At 38.2% G+C, this 22,861-nt stretch overlaps 2 protein-coding genes across 2 annotated transcripts; both read left to right on the plus strand.

Annotated features, from left to right (window-relative positions):
• Positions 1–67: 67 nt before the first annotated feature.
• On the plus strand, positions 68–9,064 carry il12rb1 (interleukin 12 receptor subunit beta 1). The gene is made up of 15 exons (XM_046856870.1): positions 68–281; positions 685–808; positions 986–1,164; positions 1,470–1,606; positions 1,691–1,724; positions 2,558–2,680; positions 3,271–3,344; positions 4,062–4,272; positions 4,379–4,507; positions 4,592–4,690; positions 4,772–4,921; positions 5,528–5,686; positions 6,509–6,623; positions 6,704–6,779; positions 7,113–9,064. The coding sequence occupies exons 1-15, from the start codon at positions 230–232 to the stop codon at positions 7,455–7,457; spliced, it is 2,007 nt and encodes a 668-aa protein (XP_046712826.1). The 5' UTR covers positions 68–229; the 3' UTR covers positions 7,458–9,064.
• Positions 9,065–12,122: 3,058 nt separating this feature from the next.
• Positions 12,123–20,805, plus strand: homer3b (homer scaffold protein 3b). The gene is made up of 9 exons (XM_046858371.1): positions 12,123–12,466; positions 14,319–14,475; positions 14,554–14,685; positions 15,699–15,806; positions 16,603–16,736; positions 16,999–17,155; positions 18,623–18,733; positions 19,153–19,233; positions 19,317–20,805. Exons 1-9 carry the CDS (start codon positions 12,462–12,464, stop codon positions 19,527–19,529), a joined length of 1,098 nt encoding a protein of 365 aa, XP_046714327.1. The 5' UTR covers positions 12,123–12,461; the 3' UTR covers positions 19,530–20,805.
• The last annotated feature ends 2,056 nt before the right edge of the window (positions 20,806–22,861 follow it).

A 22,861-nucleotide genomic window follows, 5' to 3' on the forward strand; every position in this document is an offset into this window, starting at 1 on the left:
GTGTGTGGTTTGTGGTGATGCAGCTTAGCTGGCGCTGCTCGACAAAAAGTATTAAGATGCTGACATGAGTTACGGTTTCAGTTTGAGACAAAACGATAGATGACATCTCTTTAAGACAGAACTGAACCTCAGGACTCTGCTAAATATGGAAGGAAGAGTCATGCACCGGACTATTCCAGATGTTTTATGAGGTCTTTTAAGATCAGGACCAGGCTACAAACTGGACATCATGAAGACTGGAGGACTTTTAGTGCTTGTTTTTGCTCTGTTTGTTGACCAAGGTAGGTTTGGTGATATCTTGATATAGTACTTATCATACTCGATCAACAACCACAAAACACAGATGTTACAGATGTGCTCTGCACAGCCAAGACAGAGGTTAACCATACATTCGGTGGATTTAATCAATGACATGGAAGCCCGATTCATAAATATCAAATCATTAGATATAAAATAATTATAGCTCCAGAGAATATTGGAGAATTCACTGGATTTTCACTGGATTAAAAAAATCTCATCATTTAGTGCACCAGGTGACTATAGTGTTTTATTTCATTCTGAACTGAATTCATCTTCAAGGTCTGAATTTCTATTTGAATAAACACATTTTGCACGGTATCTACAAATGCGGTAGAAAAAAAAGCCGAACTTGACCACATGCTCTTGATCCTGATGTGGTTCCAGGTGCGACATGCAGTGTCTCGAGTCCACAGTGTTATAAAAACACCACTCAGCCCGATGATGATTTCTTGTGTGAATGGGAGGACCGAGATCCTTCTCCAGATGCTGATTACACCATTTTTATGAAGTATGTTTATTATATATTTCATTGGATTTTGCATTAACCGGGGATGCCAACATGTGAATATCTTTCTGTAAAAATGATTGTTTAGATGCTATTTATACTGTATTTCTGGTCTAAGATTGTGAAAAGAATGTACCAGCATTTTATTAAACAAGCTGAATCACAACTGTTTCTCTCCAGGACTTCATCTCTGAATGAATCCTCATACGCTAACCAGTTCAAAGCTGGCAAAAAGTTGTCTGTATTAATTCCTGTAGAATATCTAATTACTACACGCCTTTTGGACATATGGGTGCTCAGGCAAGTGTTTGACGTGACGTGCAGCTCCTCAAACATCTCTGTGCTCCTGGATAATTCAGGTAGGAACCAGTTATCAACTAAATTTTTAAAAAATAGGCTCAATATGGTATTATGGCCTACACCAGGGTGTGAAATTGCATGTTCAATGCATGCAGTTTTTCAGACCACTCCTGAGCAGTAGCACTTCCTGTCTCGCTCATGCAGGCGTCGTTCAGGCGTGACTCTTTGTTCTTTCTACCTTTCTTTTCGCACTTGTTTGTGGTCGAGTATCGGACACTTATAGAACATTTGTACTATTTTAGACGAGAGAATTTGCCAAATGAATGCCTAATATTTCTAAAAACTTCATTTACTTTGTCAACAGTTAAATACAGTCCACCCAATGTACAGAAAAAGACGAGGTCAGCTGAAAAGCTCATATTACGCTGGCCAAGAGTGAACGACCACAAAGGTGCCGTGCATGAGATCAGATGGAAGACGTTTAATGGTGCATGGCAAAACGTAATACATTTCTGCCTTTTTCCCCCCGTTGTGTTTTATATTATACAGGGTGTAGTAGTTTTAATATATATTTTTCATTTTCAGGAAACCTTTGAAACTGAGGACGGCAAAAGTAATGGTTTGTTTCCTGTCTTATTATTTTATAAACACACTTCGTTTAAATGAGAATAAATGCATTGGATTGGCTTTGGGAAGGTTGTTTTAAACAAATCAGAATTTTAATGATGGTCTGGATCAGACATGCCCAAACTGGGTAAACCTGTGGGCGGAGGTCGCCCTGGGTGATCTTTAATTTCAGCGATCTCAATTTCTAATTTAGTAAAACTGAAAACATTTACATTAAAATTAAATATAGATGATGTAAATTAACCAGACTTTTTTATTGGATTTAAATACGTACTTCAAGATGCAATTACGGCTTTGACGAACAGTTCATTATGGCGAAATTGAGGTCGTGGCAAATTTACAAAGAAAAATGTCAAATTTTTGGCCTTTTATAGGAAAAAGTTTGGGCACCTCTGGTGTAGATGATACTGTACCCTGATTTTGGGAGAATTTTATCATTGGAGTCTTTTCATATTAACCTAAAGTGACTCATTCTGAGTTATGGGTAAAGTGGTAAAGGCTCCTCCACTAACCGGAGTTTCTTTATTGCAGTTAGAAGAGAACGCAAATGACACTGTACATACGCAAAATACAGTATATATATAAACCATAACGAATTTTCGAATGTAATCAAGGAAAAACACTTTAACAGCTTTACATTGCGCTGTAATTGTATTGAATATAGCAAACCACCCAAACACCAACAGCAGGAAGGCTGAAAGTAACAAATGCGCCGTGCTACAGATTTAAAATTAAAATAACACTAACGTCCTAAGCTGGAGCAAGTAAAGTTTAGAGTTTTTGGAGCAACTTTTAAGGCTATTAAAATGTTTTCACACATTACAGATGATTGGATTTCATACACAATGCAGCTGCAGGAGCACACAAGGTACCAGGTCCAAATCCGACGCAGGGCCAAGCAAAGTCTTCTCTGGAGTGACTGGAGTCACATCTCAAACATTCCCACTGGTAATAATAATAATAATTAATTAATTAATAAAAAATTCTATTTTTTAGGCTACTGTGTAGCAACATAATTAAACACCATAATTGGCAGACTCAGCAATAACTACTAACTTTTCACAACCAAGCACATTTCTTTTAAATCTACATTTCATTAAGAGAATTAAATGTAGTTTGGTTTAAAAGGCAGTGTGTTTGCTAATATCATTATGATATTCAGAGATCATATATGTGTACCCAATGCATATTGTATGTATATATGAATGCATACTGACGGCTCGTTGGGGCAGGAATCATGTTGCCCCTGCATGTTAGATCGAATATATTTTCTGTTGACTTTCAGACAAATGTGTTATTTTTTGTGTTTTGCTTTTACAAACTGGAACCTGTCAGTTGCATATTTTACAAACCATTGCAGGAGTCAAAGTGAGAAAAGACGAACACATGACTCAAATCAATATCTTAGCATCTTGTGAGCAATATACTTAAGAACATTTTATTTAATGCCACGTTAACTTGTGTGAAGGCGCTGTTTAAATCTCAGGCATTTGATTGGTTGCTGTAAAAACATACAAACGTCTCTGTCTGTTTTTTAGAAATTCAGCAGCCTGTTGTCCACTGGATAGAAGAAACACACAGAGGAAAACGGGAAATCAGACTCAAATGGAATGTAAGTGTCTAACCTGCTTCTTCTTCTTCTTTCGGCTTCTTTAATTAGGGGTCTTCACAGTGGATCATCCTTCTCCATACCCCCCGTCCTCTATATCTGCCTCTTTTAGACCAACTACCTGCATGTCTTCCCTCACCACATCCATAAACCTCCTCCTTGATCTTCCTCTTTCCTCTTTCCTGGTGTCTCCATCCTCAGCATTCTCCTACTGATATACCCCATGTCTCTCCTCTGCACATGTCCAAACCATCTCAATCTCACCTCCCTCACCTTGTCTCCAAAATGTCCTACATGCGCTGTCCATCTAATAAACTCATTTCTAATCCTGTCCATCGTCGTCACTCCCAATGAACATCTCAACATCTTCAGCTCTGCTACCTCCAGCTCCACCTCCTGTCTTTTACTCAATGCCACTGTCTCTAATCCATACAACATCTCAGGTCTCACCACAGTCCTATAAACTTTCCCTTTCACTCTCACAGATACTCTTCTATCACAAATCACTCCTGCTATCACTCTTCTCCACCCACTCCACCCTGCCTGCACTCTTTTCTTCACTTCTCTAACACACTCTCCATTACTTTACACTGTTGACCCCAGGTACCTGAACTCCTCCACCTTCTCCACCTCTTCTCCCTATGATTTTATAAAGATTGCAAAAAAAAAAACTTTAATGCAAAATATAGCACATATGTGTTTTTTTATTTGTTTGTACAGAAACCACCTACTGAAGCCTCTTTTGGAGGCGTCTCATACAACCTGACTCTGATACTGCCTTGCAAAAAGACGAAAAGGCAAAGAATTAGAAGCAACACTTATAAATTCGTAGCTACTGATTCTGAAGCCAGGGTGACTGTTGTGGCTATAAACGACGTCAGCAGCTCGCCGTCTCAGGAGATCATCATCCCACCTGTTGAACATCTCAAATGTAAGTCTGTAACTGGTCTCCAGGAGAAAAGAAACCTGCTTTGTATTGACCACACAAACACACAGATGTTGTCTCTCACTTGCGTATCTGGTTGTGTCTCCTGAAGACTGCCACAATGATTCCTATTCACTACCGAAACACTACTGCTGGGAGTGGTATCAGCTCGCCGACGGTGAGAACCGGACATCACATGTAAGCATCTCAAGGAAAAATACACTTGAAGACATTAAACAAGGTTAGGATGGAAAATATATGACTAAAAAGGTCCCACGTCACATGTCTGCAATAACGCATCGCAACCCGATCTCTCTGGTTTTAGGTATGCAGGAATATGTGCGTTATTACTACTTTCTTCACGATAGACGAAAACAGCAGCAGCACACCATCAGGGCGTGTCCTGTTTATTCAACAGAAGGTGGTAAGTGGGATCACGTTGGTGTCAGTCTGAGAAGAGGATGTTGGGAATCAAATATTAATAAGGATTTCTTTTTTTCTGCAGCACCGAGTTCACCGCCGAAAAATGTGACTGTTGTGAATATCAGTTATGATTCAGCTGTGCTGTGGTGGAGTCCCATTCCAGTGCAGGACCAGCACGGGTTTCTGATGTATTACTTACTATGGGTTTCAAAAGAAGGACAAACACTTACAGGTGCTCACGCATGCAAACCTGAGAACACCAAAATGTGCAAACTAACAGGGTTTTCATTAGATTGTGTCTTTTACATGAACAAATTACAGTGTGGCCAAACAATATCGGGACTCCAGACTGTTTACGTGTTTCTTCCCCGAACTGTTGGAGACACACATATTTTCCCTTCGCATGAACACTCAAACCTGTTCCAGCATGACAATGCTCTGTGCACAAAGCCAGCTCCATGAAGATCTGCTGTACACGGGTTGAAATGGAAAAGCTTTTGCTATAGAGCTCCAATACTATTTGTATGAATGTGAACGCTGACTCCACCCGAGGCCTCCTCACCCTCTCACCTACATCAGTACCTGAGTCCATCCATGTGTGTGTGTGTGTGTGTGTGTGTGTGTGTGTGTGTGTGTGTGTGGTATTTACTATAATCTGTTGCATAAGCAGCTTACCTGAAACCACAAACCACTCAAAGTACAACAACGTCCTGGCATACTGATACATGAACTTCTACTATCAGTACTAGAATTACTGCTACTACTGATAAGAGTCATAAGCAGAGTCTTAGCATTTTGACAATTTTCCCACTTCTTGTATCTACATCCTTTCTTTTAGGTCACCATCAGGTTCCAGCAAACGAAACCAATTTCCTCCTAAGGAACCTTGAACCAGCTTCCTCTTATACACTCAATATTGCTGGGAAAACTAAAATCGGAGTAGGTCCCAATTCCACCAGGACTTTCTTCACGCTCAGCAACTCTTCATCTGACATCGGTGTGCATGATGTTCTCTTAATTATTATGCATTTGCATACAATAGTATTGTAAAGCAGACACACACACACACACACACACACACACACACACACACACACACATATATATAATGCAAAACTGCACAACCTTTCATTATATCATATTTGAGTACATTCTCATATTTTTATATATTTCAGAGGTATATATGAGGTGGTATCAAAAAGTTTCAAGACTAGTTCTTTAACACACCAACAGATGGCAGCACAAGGCTGCATGCACAGTCACAGGGAGCACCGACTTTCATAAGTCAAGTGTGGCCAGTCATTTTCCTGTGTACATCTCTGTGCAACTGTTCCGCATCAACCCGACTCACCAGATTTCGCTCCGGAGGGACTTCAACCTCTTCCAAAAAGATAAAAAGATCCAGCTCGCCACTTTGACACCATTGTAGAGATCCAGCGCGAATCGAGAAGGTGCATGACACTCGAAAAGAAGACTTCCAGGACACGTTCCAGAAGAATGCTGGAGCCCTGTATTACTGTACAAGAGAACTATTTTTAAGGTGATAGTGTGCAAACGTAGATAAATAAATTACTTTCTTGTTAGCAGAGTGAGTTTAGAAACTTTGATATCACCTCGTATTCAAAAGATATGATATATATATTGGAGAGGATAATATTAAGTCACATGACACTGCAATGATCGAACACATACAATATTTTATTTTTTATCAAATATACCCCAATATTCTTTTCCTCCTTTTTTAAAAAAATGTTCTTATCATCTTTCACCATCACCCCAATTGTCACACTGAATTATAACTCTGATCTGTGTGATATAGAAACTACACCTGGGGATGATTTGCTCCCGGGGATGAGGATGGAGATAATGATCATCTTAATTGTGTGTGGAGTCGTGCTGGTGTGTTCAGTCGCATTGTCGTTTGCTATCAGAAGGTCAGTGCAAATCTAATTTATTAAATCAGGTTCACACGATGATTTCCATGATTTACACTGATCTGATCTACAATATCCAGGCTGAGGACCAAGCTGTTCCCAATAATCCCGAGTCCCGTGATCTCGACAGCAGCTATGCCTCAGATGGACAAACAGGTGTGAAGCTCTAATCATCTAGTTAGCAGTGTTTAGGCTGATATTTAAACTTTCAACTTGAAAGCCAGTGATGTTCTGTTTTCAGTGTTATCGTTTGACCTACTTTTTACAGAGCCGTGGTTGAGTCAGGAGGGGAAAAACTCACAATTATTTATTTGCAACAGAGTGCAGAGTTGCACAGAGCAGCATGAATATAGTCACACTAAACTTAAAGTTCAGAACTTCGTGTATATGTGTGTGTGTGTGTGTGTGTGTGTGTGTGTGTGTGTGTGTGTGTGTGTGTGTGTGTGTGTGAGTGTAAAGATAATTGAGCTAACTGGTTTATCGTTGTAGAACATGAAAATCATGACAGAGGAGGTGGACAACGTCATTCTCTTGTACCGTGATGATCAGGTTAAACTCGGCTGCTCTCTGAAACAGAAACACGTCACTTCACTACAAGAGGACAGTCCTGATAAAGACGAGGAGAATGAAGACGAAGAGGATTGTGTTGATGATGATGAAGATGGAAGCCATTTAAAAGCCTTTATCTCTAATGACAAACCAAGTTTCTTTCCGAATCCTAATTATAAAGGGCAATTACTTCGCTTTCCCGAGACTCTGGAAATCACAGACAGAGCGCAGACAGAAAGCTGCGAGGTCAACACACCTTCGTATACAAACGCCCTGTTTATCTGAGAATAGAAGTTTGGACCATGAAGGGACATCAGTGCAATTATTACACAGTGAATTCTGGGAGCATTACTGCAATATTGATCTGTCGCCGGTAAGAACATCACCATGTGATACGCAATAGGAGAATGAATTGAACTCTTTTCCACGCTACAGAATCTGTCGAAATGTTCGTGTCTTCTGACACCAATGGAAAACAATGCACAAATATATACTGTGTGCATGTGTGTGTGTGTGTGTGTGTGTGTGTGTGTGTGTGTGTGTGTGTGTGTGTGTGTGTTTATGTTTATTACAATGATGCCACTTCATTTGTAGTTTTGTGGAACCCGGTCTCACTTGTAATTTGCCTTGGATTCAGACATCATCCAGAAAAGGTCTATATCTCAAAATTAATATCTGGAAAATACACAACTTTTCTGGAATGGTGAAAATCGTGTACTGATGAACCGAGTACTGTTTTTTTTTTGATGTCTCCACACATCTTCTCCACAGTAGTTGTTGTTTCTTTTCCTCTGTCATCTAGCTTGTGGAAATAACCAGGTTCTGAGAAATGTTCTGAAGACTTCTCAGCATTAAACTTCAGTTGGTGGTGATTACTCACTTGAACACCCGGTTGTGGTAAAAGCTAGTGTTTACTGTTCAGTCTGTGAGTAAAACAGCTCGACTTCAAAGGCAAAAACATTAAGTGCATTAGATTAACATCTGAATGGGGAAAAAAAAAGAGAATTAACTACACAATAACTTAAATATACACCTCAGACAACTGAAAGTGACTCAATTAAATCACTATATCCCGAATCTCACCACAGATCAGATCAGAATCAACTGTAGTGGTTTAACTCGAGTTTCAATTGAAGGAAAAAATAAATATAAGAATCACGTGTTTACTGTTTACTGACTCTACACCATTGTGCTGTCGAATTCTCAAATCTGATTGGTCAAGGCTTATATTTATATATAATAAATATAAATATATTTTTTTATTAAAACATTAAATAAATAAAAACAGGTCATTTACAAGAACTTGTTCTGATATTCCTTGTTATATAACCTTCTGAATCTCATTCAATCTGTAACATGAGCCTTTTCACTCAAGTGTGACTTTTATTAATTGATCTTTATCTTTACAGTATTGTTTATACTGTAGATTGAATAGTTTCAGTACTAATAGTTTCTTACTGTAAGTACAAAGAAGCAGTTAATAGCTGAGTTTGTATTTTGCTGAAACTTAGTTTAGTTCTCTCTCTCTCTCTCTCTCTCTCTCTCTCTCTCTCTCCTCTCCTTCCTTTCTTCCTTTCATCCATCCATCCATCCATCCATCCATCCATCCATCCATCCATCCATCCATCCATCCATTCATCCATCCATTGTGGGAGCTCAGTGGTTAACACACTGGGTTTATAATTGGAAGGTTGGGAATTCAAGCCCTGGTATTGCCAATTCGCCACTCTTGGGCCCTTGAGCAAGGCCCTTAACCCTCTGTGCTCCAGGGACGCTGTATCATGGCTGACCCTGCGCTCTGACCCCAGGTTTCAAACTAGCTCAGATATACGAAGAAAATAATTTCACTGTGCTGTAATGTATATGTGATAAATAAAGGCTATTCTATTCCATTGTTCTTCCTTCCTTCACAGAATAATGATTTCCTGTTTCCCTGAACTATAAATAAATCCATACAGGTTTCTATGCATTTAATGTCACCCATGACCATGCTGAAGAACAGGCCTTAAGATTATCAACTTGGTAAAAAATAAAGAGATGTAAAATGAAAAAAATATACTAAGGATTTGATGCACAATAAACCAGGTCCATGATTAAAAATGTGAAGTTGAAGATTTGTTGGAAAAATTATGCATAAGTACAAAATATTGAAGCAACAAATGATTATTTTCAACGTTGTCAAGTTTCAAAATCAACTGCTAAATGCCGTCTCCATGACAACATGCTGTTTGGAATGATCACACACTCTTTTTTGGCAATTAACTTTTGCATGTCATTTTTAAGGATGAAAAACATTCATAGCCACTCGATCACTGATGTGAAGACCAGCCATGAATTCTGCTAAACACCTGGAAAATTATGATGGGTAATGATGGTTAATGATCTCTTGGTGCTGCTCTCCAGTTCAGAAGAGGCTTCACAAGATATTAATTGTGGTGAATGTAATTAACTGAATTGGGAATAAAATGCACATTGGATCAAAACAATATTGTGAATAATCGTGTTAAAACCCGCTGCACATGTTATTCATGTGTTTTGTAATATAATAATTGTCTTCTGGTGCCATCTGCTGGTCGCTTTAGATACTACAACACAAACTGAGAGCAGCATCGACCAAAACAATTGTCAGGAAACAGCAGCTGGTCATGCCACTAGAATTTAGAAGGAAACAATTAATGATTAATTACTGGGTCAAGAACGTCAAACAACTAGTGCTGCTTTTTTAGTCCAAGACAGTGGTACACAATCGACCAGTGGACTAAAGCGAACTTCAAATCATCTCGCCATTTATACTGTAGAATTGATGGCAGTGCTCTTGGCGTTGCAGAGGAACACAAACATGAGAATGTTTTCATTTGTTCTGACTCAGTTTCAGTCTTAAAGTGTTTGAGATCTTTAAAATCTAGTCATCAAGATATTCTCTTTAGTATCCTAAAATACATTCAAGAATTGTCCAAAATGATACAGCAATCAGCTTTATATGGGTTCCAGCACACATAGGAATAAAGGGAAATGAAGAAGTGGATAATTCAGCAAAACAAGCTGTACAGAAAGAAACAATAGAGATACAAGTTCCATTAAGTTAAGCAGAGATTAAGGTCTGACTCTGGAGTAAAGTGATCGAGGAATGGCACATTAAGTAGTTTAATAAGGAAAATGTTATATTTCTTACAGTCTAAAAAACAAAGTAAATCAAAATATAAAGTATATCGGTTAATCAAGGAAAGAAGAGACCATCTATAACAGAATATTGTTAGGGCACTCAAAGTTAAACGCCACACTTAAAATAATAGGAAATGGGTTTCGTGGGTTTAGTGTCATGTTGAAGAAACAATACTTCATGTATTTCTTTAATGTAGAAGGTACGAACAAGAAAGAAGAAAAATGATAGGAGAAATAAGAAGAAATTGAATTTAATAAGTTCATTTTAAAGAAGTAATAAAATGGTCAAGTGAAATAAATAGTATAATCTTTGACTTTATTAAAGATAAACAGAATATAAAACTCTGTTCCACACCCCGGACCACAAGGGGGCGGTAATGCACACATTTACGCTGGTGCCAACCGCCGTTAAAAAACCAAGAAAACCCAGAAACAAATGAGTTTAGAATTATAGTTTTGATAATCGAAAGAATGTATGTAAGATTTAATAAAGCAATAAACACTTCACAAACAAACAGCAGTTTATAGAGTGACAACTTTTAATCAGTGTTTAATTTATTTCTGATGTAGTGTTAATGCTGTAACGTGGGAAACTTCAGCTCATGCCTGCAGAACAGATTTAGTCTGATTAGGTTTGTATCCATAAATAATAATAATAATAAAAATCTATTACATTTCAACTAAAATCCTGTGATAGAGAGACTGAGACTGTTTATCACACAGCCATAAAACACCAAGAGCTGATACCAGAGAAAGGCCTTTGTAGTCAGCTGGTCTTACAACCCAAACCATGTCCAGCCAGACAAAAAATAAAAGGTTTAAGACACACAAAGATAAATATTTTAAACACTGGGCAGCAGAAGCAACAGCTCAACACATTTGAATGCTATCTGTCCCCAAACCGAGACTATAAATTAGCAGAGCTCAGTGAAAAATCCTGAAGAATTGAAATTCCTGAATCATCTGCTGACCATGTAGAAAACACAACCTCGCATAGAGACGGCCAGACAGACAGACCTGACTATCTGTAGACACAGGCGACAGAAACAACCTTCACCCAACACGAACTGGAGTTTCTTTTTTAAACATGTTATAATAATAAATAAATCAGGGAAATGTTTCTCCCAATTTTACAACCCATGGAAAAGACTTCAATCTTATGCTGAACAAGAAGAAACTCCCACACCTAGCGGGAGAAAACCTCAGCAAGCTCAAACCTGGCTGTATGTTCTTTCAAAACAATGGAGTAACTCGTGGAACAGGAACACCAACTGCACAAGTACAAAATTATAAATAAACTCAGAAATTTAAACTTTTTGGTGATAAAACAAATCACTGTGGATTTTTCCCACTTCTTTTAGTTAATTATACTTTTTAAATTGTGGATTGTAGATGGTGGGTAAATGTTCATGTCTGTAGTTTAGTGTTTCAGCTGCTTTAGTAATGTAAAGCCTTTAACATGGCAGTAAATATGCTTCTATTTTGAACCTTGAGAAAGCGTGAGAGAGATTTAATTTGATCGCAACCCTACAACCCTTCCCCAGTGTTCACGTGATTCTATTACAAACATGATAAATTTGTCTCAATACATTATAGTAATAAGACACACACACACACACACACACACACATTTTCTTTGTATTTTCTTTTTTGTTTATTCATTTAATTTTTACTTTTTAAAAAAATAATATAGAGAGAAAAAAAGAGACAAAAAGACTGTCTGTAGTTTATGAAGTGAACAGCAGGTGGCAGCAGAACTCGTTTACGTACCCTCCCCAACATCCCCCCCCCATTGCTGCAGTGTTTCTGTGCTGTTCTGCTGCCGGTTTGAGAACATTTCCAGTCCTCTCCAGTCTTCTGGTTCTCTTTTTCTTTCTCCAACAACAAACATCACTCATACCGGATATGAAGATTAAAAAAGCGACAGATGAGAAGAAAACCGTCATGCAAGAATGCCAATAGATAAAACAAGTGCCGAGAGTAAAGAAAACCAAACAAACCCTGAAAGCAAGAGCGATATCTGGAGAGAGACTAGTGCTGTTTGTCTGGAAAAAGGGAAGAGAAAGAAGAGAAAAAGTTGAGTCAGCTGTAGACTTCTGGAGCTACTTTCCAAACTCGTTGGTGGAAATGGGGTGAGTCTGTTTTTTTGTCCAGAACGTGAGTGTGTTTTGTTTGAACATCTGCATGACCGAGCAGGAACATCTGGCTGGGCTGAACACGGATAATCTTCTCATGTTTCTATAAACGTGGCAATCTGAGGCTCGGTCCCAAACAGTGTGCTGAAGAGCGCCAGACTACCTGCCCCATGCTCTTAGTGTGATAGTGTGGTGTTGTGGACGGAGCCCTAAATCTGCAGTCCAGATGTGAAGATGAGGATCATTATAGAATGCTTCATGTTTCAGTCCTTCTGCAGCATCATACAATCTTTACATTTCATCCTTTAAAATACTTTTTCCTTTCAAACAAGTGGTGATTTGATAAAATGTAACTAATCCAGAGATTTGATCTTAACCCAGTACCTTAAACTCCACTTTCACGAATGCTTCAAACCAGAACTCATTTTCTCTGCTGCTTAAACGACACTCCCATGCGTCCTCATGATATCTGACTAAACCCCTATTTGGATAATATTTCACTCGGGGTGTCGCCCAATCACCCGTTTGTATGTTTCCTCCCTGATAAAGCTCGAATATGTTGAATTTGATGAACACACACCACAAATGGATGAAACTGGAAATACAGTGGACGTCTTTTGCTGAAGTTGCCAGAGATTCCTCTTTACAGTAGATTACAGAGAGGATCAAGCGTTCTCAAACATTTCTCAACACACTGCCATTGGAGTGGCTCGAACACTTGGCTCTGAAGATTAGTCCATCAGATGGTGCATTTCCTGGAAGCTGAAGAAACAGAAATCGACAGAAAACTGTGTGATTATCTGCAGAAAGTAAAGATAAATGTGCCTGTAAAAAGAAATCAATTAAAAAACCTTGCTTTCAGAAATCCAGATCAATGAAGGTTATGGTTTCCATCAGAGTTTTATCATGATTCCATTATTGGCATCCTTAAAAATAATATTATTACCATCTGAGGTCAATGAAACTTCTGGAAATACAAACCCAAATATTTAATATCCAATCACCATATTTATATTTATTGGTGTTGGATGCAGCAAAGAGGATATTGTTCATTTCATGTTTTGTAGATGGTACGTGTAAAGTAGAATTTTCTATAAAATACAATCCACCGTTTTCCTTCATCACGTCTCAGTATAAAATTTGAACACGGGTCTGTATCTTGGTTGAGAAGAAGAGCAGGAGGGTGACGTCATGACGAAGGCTATATAGAGCATAACATAAAGATGGCACCTACTGGTGTTGTAAATTTATACGGAACAAAACGTGGTCCATTATTTCCATCTCCACACTCAGCTGGCAGAAGTTCACCAGTATGTGTGTGGACTCACCGACGCTGCCTGGCCGAGCACTTACACCGAGCTTTTCTCTCTCAGTGATTAAATCGATAAAAGCTTTTTTCATCCGATCAGAGGCGACGTCCTGTAATACATTTCTCAGTTTTATGAAGGAACTTCTTCTATAAATAGACCCCAGGATTGTGCACAGGATTTTATATTGCATCTGTTAAATGAATGAAACTGAATGACCCCTGACACCTGCTTGGGTTCGGCCCAAGTGCGTTCTTCAAATCGCCACGAAAGGCGAGGACTAGCAAATAAATAAATAATAAATAAATAAATAAATAATAAAATTGAATTGCAGTGAAAAAAAAATTCCTACAGGAATAAAATATTTGTAGAGCGTAGATGCTTGAGAACTTTCTGGAGAACAATTCCTGAAAATTTTATGCAGCAAAGATGAATATAAAAAAATGACTCGACAGTAAAATGTAAACCACGCCCCCAAATTAAAGCCACACCCCTTTGTTCTAATGAATAATGTTCTTATGGAAGTGTGTGATGTTCTTCAGGGAGCAGCCGCTCTTCAGCACAAAAGCACACGTCTTCCAGATCGACCCTGCGACGAAGAGAAACTGGATTCCCGCCAGCAAACATGCGGTCGCCGTATCGTTCTTCTATGACGCCAGCAGAACTGTGTATCGCATCATCAGCGTAGGGGGAACGAAGGTACGAGCTCCAGATCCACAGCACTATCTGATTTAAAGTCTGTATTTAGAGTTAAGCACCACTTCTGTTTTGACTCAGGCGATTATAAACAGCACCGTAACACCCAACATGACCTTCACCAAGACGTCGCAGAAATTTGGGCAGTGGGCAGACAGCAGGGCAAATACTGTGTATGGGTTGGGCTTCTCCACAGAGCAGCACCTTCAACAGGTATGCAGTTGTGCTTAGAAGTTAAAAAAAAGATTCAATGTTCTGTGATTGACTGCTGTAACAAATTAGTTCCAGGCCAGTAAAATATTTATCTATCTATCCATCCATCCATCCATCCATCCATCCATCCATCCATCCATCCATTCCCCTATCCATCCATCCATCCATCCATCCATCCATCCATCCATCCATCCATCTAGCCATCCTTCCATCCATCCATCCATCCATCCATTCCATACTTATTTATCCATCCACTTATTTATTCATTTATCCATTTACTTCAAAACCCATCTATTCCTCCAACCATCTCTCCTTTCATTTCCATACCTACCTACCCATCTTTCCATCAATCTATCTTAATACGCATCTTCATAACCATTCATCACCATACCCATCCATGCTTCTATCCAATTACCACTTATCCATCTATTCATCTATTTATCCATCTATCCCATACTCATTTCTCCATACACTCATCTATTTATTCCTCCATTTATTCCTTTACCCATCTCTCTATTCTCATACCTACCCATTTATCCACCAATCCACTTTTCCATCTATCCATCCATCCATCATATATCCATTTATTCATCCACTCATCTATTCATTTATCCATTTACCATTTACCCCATACTTTACTCCATACTTCTCCACTCACCCATACCAAGTCTCATCTTTATTTTATTCCAATCAATCTCACTCCTATCCTCCATCTTTTCATTCCTCTATCCCAATCCCATCTCAGGCGCATCTGCACTCCCTTTTAATTACAATTATATCCATATCAGTTTCTATATTAATCTATTCTAATACTATCCAGATTCCATCATAAGTCTATTTCTCCTTGTCTTGTTTATCCCAGTTCTATCTAACCCAAGTCCCAACCCTCCGTGATAATCCATCAAAACTACACCCGTTCTTTTATTCCAGTCCAGAAATCCGATGTAATGTCATTAAATACAGTATAAAAATGTTTGCTGCTTGTTCACTTTTCTTCCATGTGCTCTATCCAGTTCTCAGAACAGTTTAAAGAAGTGAAGGAAGCTGCACGTCTCGTGAGGGAGAAATCTCAAGAGAAGTTTGAGCTGATCAGTCCTGGTTTAACCATCGCTCCTCTACAGGTCTTTTACTTGCGTTTACAATAAAACACGTTTTTATTTATAGTGTAGTGACGTGAACATCGGTGTACAAAACTCCTTCTCTGTTTGAGACGCAAAGGGTGGAAACTAAAACCAACAGTGTCAGAAATCTTCCAAGTTCTTGCTTTCTAGCTCAGAAGTCCTGAACTTCTCCCTTATGGAAGTTCTGACGTTCTCCCTTATGGTAGGGCTGCATCACTGAGTGGGCCACTGAACGAGAATTATTTATCTTCCCAGAGTATCATGAATGAATTATGAATGATTGGAGTAAAAATGCACTTCTATTAAATTAATAAAAGCCTTTTTAGAGCTCTGCATCACACCAGTAGTGCAGGAATGCAGTATTAATAACATGGCAGAGGTAGAGCTGTAACTTCCTGCACACAGAACAGGAAAGGAGCTTCTTTTCATTTTTTTTTTTTTTTAAGAAAGAAAGCGTCAGCTTCAAAACTATTGGCACCCTTCAGGAAAATGTGCAAAAAACGTTTGTACAGTATATAATAAACCTTTTACAAAATGGCTCAATTTCTCACCCAAAATGGAATAAAATTATTTTCTGTAACAAACAATACTCCCATAATTATACAGTGTGTAGATTATATGTGTATGTATGTGTAATTATAGTTATAAACTATATAAATAAACCAGTATTTAGTTATAATATATATATATAGTAAAAGAGTGTCTACCAGTAAAAGTGTAATATATAATTTTCTTCATATAGAACATTTATGAGAGAATTCATTAGGAGGTTAACTGTAGTCTCCTCGTTGTTCAGGCTCTGTGTGAAGGCCGGAGATCTCCGACAGCGCTCCTGGGTGTAAATGGGGAGGAAAAGCTTTTTCGCAGCAAGAGTGCGGACCTGGAGCTGGCCTCGAAGAAGGAGTGTGTGAAAAAGGTTCCCTCAGAAGGGTGATGTATCAGTTCAATTCCAGTCAGAGCAACACCAGTAAATCGTGGTTGTCTATGAGCTGATGTATGCAGAAGAGGGAAGAAAGCAACATGCTTGTAAATATAATGATATGTTCAGGACTAGAGGATTTCTGTCATCGGATTTGTAGTTTATATCCATTAATTTATTTATTATAGTTTTACATAAACATCTGTTGACTTTGAGTCCCAGGTCATATCACCTTATCACCTCTTACGCTTATACGCCCTGCTTTACCTGTAGATCGATATGTGAGACACACATGGAGACCGAACTGTTCACTCTGAGGGAAAGCAACCTAAAGCTTGTCTCAGCGCTCCGTGAAGCCAACAGCAGCATTGAACACTGGAAGAATCGGCTGGCTGAGTATCAGCAGGAGACGCAGCAATTCCGAGACCAGGCCAGTTGATTTCTCCTGCTTCATTGTGTAGACAGATCAGACGTGCAGCAGACTAGACTTGGCTGCTGTTCAGTCTGCTTATAATGGAAGTTTAAAAGAGTGTTGCTGATCTGAACTGTGTGTAATTCAGAAGACATAGAGGCACCTACATGCTGGAAACGCAAAACCACACATTCTTCTGTCTGAAAATCTAATCTCTGAACTGGATTTAGATTCAGATTCCTTTAAACCATCAGAAAGGTTTCTTTATGATTTCTGTGTGGTCCTTTATTTATTTTATTTATTATAGCACGTAATTTATGCTGCTTTCAGGCCATCCTGCAACTTCTTTTTCCCCTTTATATACTGTATAAAAAAAACAACAGATTATTCATTAGGAATTTTCATTCCAAATATATTGTTATTATACTATATAACTGTTAGATTATTATTTAAGTGCTTGCATTTTCTTCTTTTTAGTGATTATTCGTGTTTTATTATTTCATAAAAAAATTGGTACTTGTATGGTGCATTTGATCGAGTTGACACTGCTGAAATACTCGTCCACTCTCTCATGCTGTTTTAAGTAATATTTGGCAACCTCAGAGGGGTGAAATACATATCCATAGGATAAGATATTTAATTATTCGTCCCACAGTGGGAAAATTTCTGTTTCAGCAGCAAGAAAAATGTGCATATGAGAGAGAAATAGAACAAATATATACAGTAAAGTGTATAAACGCAAAAGAAACAATACTTTCAAACAAATTTCAAATATTGCACAGTTTAAATTGGTGTTATTGCACAAAAATGTAAGTTATTGTTTAATGCACAGTGTAAAGAAACAGTATTACAGTGTGCATTATGGTGACTGGTTCACTAGGAGCAGCTCTGATTGTGCAGTCTAACAGCAGCAGGGAGAAAAGACCTTTAGCGTCGCTCCTTCAGACACTGAGGATGTAACAGTCTGTTACTGAAGGAGCTGCTCAGAGATGAAATGCTGCACTTACAGTGAATACCTGCAACTTTCCCTACATTCATTTTTAAACCTACTTTGCATATTCTGAATACGGCCCATGGGCATGAAGGAAAATACAAGTAGGTGGTGCTTTGTGGTTCAGGTCTCGTGGGAAAAGTTGCAGGAGAACCGTGTATCATCCTGACAGCAATGTCAAAAAAAAGAGAAATGACTGTGGGGAATTTGTGTCTGTTGAGTCGTTTGTTCTGATATAAGCAGAAACATGAGCAGTTTGCTGAAAATCCTGACCCTGTTTTTTCCTTGTTCTTGCAATGTTCCTTCTGAATTGTAAATCGAATTGCATTTCAGAGCTTTAAGGTTTCCGGGGGTTTTCAAGGCCTCGTTTTATGACCACCTGTATTATTTGTATTTTTGTTAGATTGGAAAAGAACATGTTAATGATTTGCGAGGAAGTTTTTATATTAAAGTATATAATCATATTCATTATATTTAATGTTCTGATTTTCCAGGTGGCCGAGTTGGGAGAGCGAGAGGGACACGCTGCTTCATCAGAGAACAGGAGCGAGGATTTGTTCCAGTCTGTAGAACACATGGAGGCCCTTTTAAAGGCTAAAGATGAAGTACGAGCATTTATCATAGTAGTTTATTTTTAGCGATTTGTCCATTTTCGAAGAGAACGTGAGCATACATCATTGCTGCTCTGTTGATAATTTATTTGTATTTACTTACAAAACCTAATATGAATATTGTTGTTGTTTTTTTGTTTGAGTTTTTTTTTAAGAAAGTGATTTGCTCATATTTGTTCATGGGGTGCCAATAGTTCAGCACATTTTGCTTTATTTGTGCAATACCACCCCCTAGCGGAGAGGTTTCCACTTATTACTTTTACAGTTTTGTTTACTGATACTGTCTTTTTTTTTTTTGTTTTTTTTTGAGACACACACACACACACACACACACACACACACACACACACACACCCCAATACATTTTGCAAGGCAGACCATTTAAGTTATCATGGATAAATCTATGCTTGCAGGAAATTAACAAGCTACAGAACAGGAAATCTGATTTCCAGGATTTGGAGGAGGAGAGGGAGAAGATTATTAAAAGAATGCAGGTAAAATGGAGTTTCTTGGTTAAAAATGCTTCTTGGTGCAGCCGGGACGCTGATTCAGTGTTTTTTTTTTGCTTTGTGGTTAGGAGCTGGAGCAAAGAAACTTCGAGCTCGAACAGCAAGTGCAGAGAGCGGAGCAGAGCTTGGCATCTTCTCTGGACGCCAGGCAGCAGGCGGAGGACGAAGTGCGGAAAGTCATCGAAGTGCTGGACATCAAGATTTTTGACCTGAACAGCTTGAGACAGAGCCTGGCCAACTTTCTAGATAAGGACCAGCTCGGTGGATCGTCAGAATGCTGACTCATGAATCTCCATTTTATTCCTCTTGAACATGCATCATGTGGTACTGCAGTGGTACACATTACTTATCTTCAGATCTCAGAAGAAATTTGGTGAAAGCTGATGGATCAGCTCTTGATCACAGTCGTATTAAAAGTCATCAGTCGGATGAAATTCCTGTTTTTTCTCCTGTTGGAAAAATTCTTCTGGTGCTTCATCTGAGTGCACACATGGGCTTTTTTTCCAATTTTGAAGCACAATGTATTAATGATACTTGGGAGATCAAAAGTCTTGAATGATTGTCGTTACTGGGATTAAACTAGATGTTTTTAGAAAAGTGTAATATTGTACATTGATGATGGAATCTGTGTAGTCGAAACTATTTCTGATTTGAAGGACGTGTGTGAACACAAACACTATACTACGCTTATATATTAGTTTCCTGTGTCAAAGGTCGAGACTCGGCTGTAGATGAAGCTTTCAACAATTCATTTATATTAGTTTATCTGCTTATGGGTTTGTAAATCTGTGTATTTAACTTCCAGTAAAGCTGAAACTTGATTATTGTTGATATCATTAACTCCACTGCGTATACTCTTATGTTACCAAAAGTATGTGAACACCTGGCCATCACGCTCGCAGCTTCAATCACAGAAACATCTGTTAAAGTGAGAAAAATAACAGTGTTCCTGCATGGCAATGTGCTTCTGTGGAGGTCTGAAGTGGAAGAACCTAAACCTTGACCTCCTCAAGCCCACTGAACACATGTAGGATGATGTAGATTAATGACTATACACCAGACCTCCTCGCTGATCTTGTAGATGAAAGAGCACTAATCCTCACAGCCGACCCCACAAATCTAGTCTGAGACGTTAAGAGCAAATGGGTGTCCACATACTTTTGGCCCTAGACCCTAGATTTTGTGACATCAAACAAAAAGATGAGATTTTGCATTTCTTTAAACAACATGCTATAACTTCATCCTCAAGGACTTCAGCTGTTCAGATACATTTTTAGTTGCATAAACTTACAATTTCCACTAAAACTAATGAAATCTGTCAAAAATGTGCTAATGTTCATACTTGCAGCTCCACACCTGCTCCGGTTCCTCACCAAGCACACTAGTGATACTGATGGTATTTGGTGTTGGATTTCCCTCCTGAGCAGATCTTTGCTTCATTTACAATAAAGATATATACATTTGTGCATAAATGCTATTTTTGTAATGCTTAAATATCAACAAATGTCTTTTTGTATTGGGTGACAATAAAAGGTACTGCCTTGTCTTCTGTCTTCACACGGTGACGTCTGCATTGTATCAGACCTGAAGCTCTCAGCTTGTTTAAACTTCCAAAAAAAAAGTACTTATTATTGGCCAAATCTGTTGACACACGAGGAATTTGGTTCCAGATTTTGGTGACTCAAAAGTTCAGACATAAATAATAATGCTATACATTTAGACGACAGTACAAAACTATGGATAATAAAGATTAAATAAGATCATAATATGCTCTTAATTTTATTTATTTTCATTCAAAAATATTTTCATTCCAAATATTTAATGATCAGAACAATGAGTTGTTACTGTTAATCTCGGATCATGTCGTTGAGCGTATAAATGGGTTTTGCACCAGCAGGTGGCGACATTTCCTCTGTTGTCGATCTACAGAACATTACAGCAGTCAATTGGATTGACTTTAACCTCAAATATCATCAGCTAACAGCATGACCAACACTTATTATTATTTTAATGAATTTATCTTGTTTTAATTATTTTATATTTATAATGTTTCCACAAGAGAAGGTTCATGTACTACCAAGAAATGTGACTCTGAGCTCTTTATCTAGAGGAGACACAAACATGTAGTGCAACCAAAAGAGAGCAACAACCAACCAGTTCTTCTTCTCAGAGCTACAACTCAGTTCAAAACATCAACCAGATTTGAAATATCTATGTGACAACAGCAGTATGTTTGTCCTCAATCGCACTTCACATTCTTTCAATTTTGCTAAACATCTCAAGATGTTTCCAATTCAGTTCAGTTCTCATGGACATTTTACAGCATCACAGCTTTGTATAAACATGTGACTCAAAACCAGCCTTGGATTTATCCATCCAGTCGAGTGCTGGCATTTGAAGATGAGATGAACTTGAGCATCAGAAATGCAGGTTGTGAATCTTTCTCCTAGAAAGTGAAACTCTGAAAGTGTTGCAGTGAAGGCTTTCAGGTTGGAATCAGTTCCATGTGCATAAACCCAGCAGCTGTTCTGAGACTTGCTTTGAAATGCTCAAGTCCTACAATGCCATAGATTTTGTTGATGGCAGTAGATGGTTCCAGCAGCGAGAGTAAACATCAACTCTATAGTTGGTTCTATTGGTTTGAAGAATGAAACTGTAGGAATCTTGTAGAAGCAGGTTGTGGTGTGTAAAAATGTGGTGTAAAAAGGAGGCCCTCATTAGACATGCAGGTCGTTCTGTACACTGTAATGTGTAGACACAATATTTAATGGATCACATCGATCCCCTGTTTGCTGTCGGGTCTCTTGGGACATCCATGTTGATTTTCCAGTAATTAAACAGAACCGATTGCTCAGAACAGACTTTGAACTCGGAGAGTCCTCCAGTTTTCATCAACAGTGAAGCAGAAGAACATCACCATGATTCATTTTCACTTTGTTTGATGTTCGTTAAATCTGTTTCCCAATTAACATTAGACCAAAACAAACTCGTCCAGTCGACCAGCTTGTGGAGCAAAAGTTCTGTCCACTGTTAACAAATACAATCGTGCTAAAGAACTTTTCTAGTACACAATAGTTCTAGAAGTAGATCATGTATCTGCAAATCTTTTCTTTAATCAGTGATTAACATCAGGGCTAATATGACGTTTTAAAATCTGGTCACATGGTGCAGAAGATCAAATGTTTTTCATTTAAAAATTGGCGACCTGCTGAAAAAGTGTTTATTGGTATCATTATTATTAATCTGATCAAAAATCTGATGACCCTAGAACTTCTGTGTCCATCCAGCTTTGATTGGATCTTCTCCATCTCCAGGTCTAAATGTATTGCCTGTATGTTCAACACATAATCTGTGGAAATGAGTGTGATGCTCTGCTCCATCAAGATCAAGGAGTTGAGTGAATTAACAATTAAACGTATGGAGCGAATGAATGAAATTGAGTGAATTTTGTTGCATTGTTTTATTTTATTTAAATATTTTTTATTGTATATTTTATTTTCCATCTCTCCAAAGTGGCACATCGGAATTTTATTTTACTTTTATATAAATTTTATTGCATATCCAACCCTGTTCTTATACAGGTACAAAGTATTTCTAGGAATATTATAGATTT

The sequence above is a fragment of the Silurus meridionalis genome, chromosome 9, assembly GCF_014805685.1.
Source record: "Silurus meridionalis isolate SWU-2019-XX chromosome 9, ASM1480568v1, whole genome shotgun sequence".
Lineage (NCBI taxonomy): Eukaryota > Metazoa > Chordata > Actinopteri > Siluriformes > Siluridae > Silurus > Silurus meridionalis.

Bases quoted from the DNA above. Each gene is read 5' to 3' on its own strand.
- il12rb1 (XM_046856870.1), top strand. From the start codon at position 230: ATGAAGACTGGAGGACTTTTAGTGCTTGTTTTTGCTCTGTTTGTTGAC. The intron at 4,691-4,771 runs GTAAGTGGGATC...TTTTTTCTGCAG, and splicing joins TGTTTATTCAACAGAAGGTG to CACCGAGTTCACCGCCGAAA. The intron at 5,687-6,508 runs GTGTGCATGATG...TGTGTGATATAG, and splicing joins CAACTCTTCATCTGACATCG to AAACTACACCTGGGGATGAT.
- homer3b (XM_046858371.1), top strand. The intron at 17,156-18,622 runs GCCAGTTGATTT...CTGATTTTCCAG, and splicing joins CGCAGCAATTCCGAGACCAG to GTGGCCGAGTTGGGAGAGCG. The intron at 19,234-19,316 runs GTAAAATGGAGT...CTTTGTGGTTAG, and splicing joins AGATTATTAAAAGAATGCAG to GAGCTGGAGCAAAGAAACTT.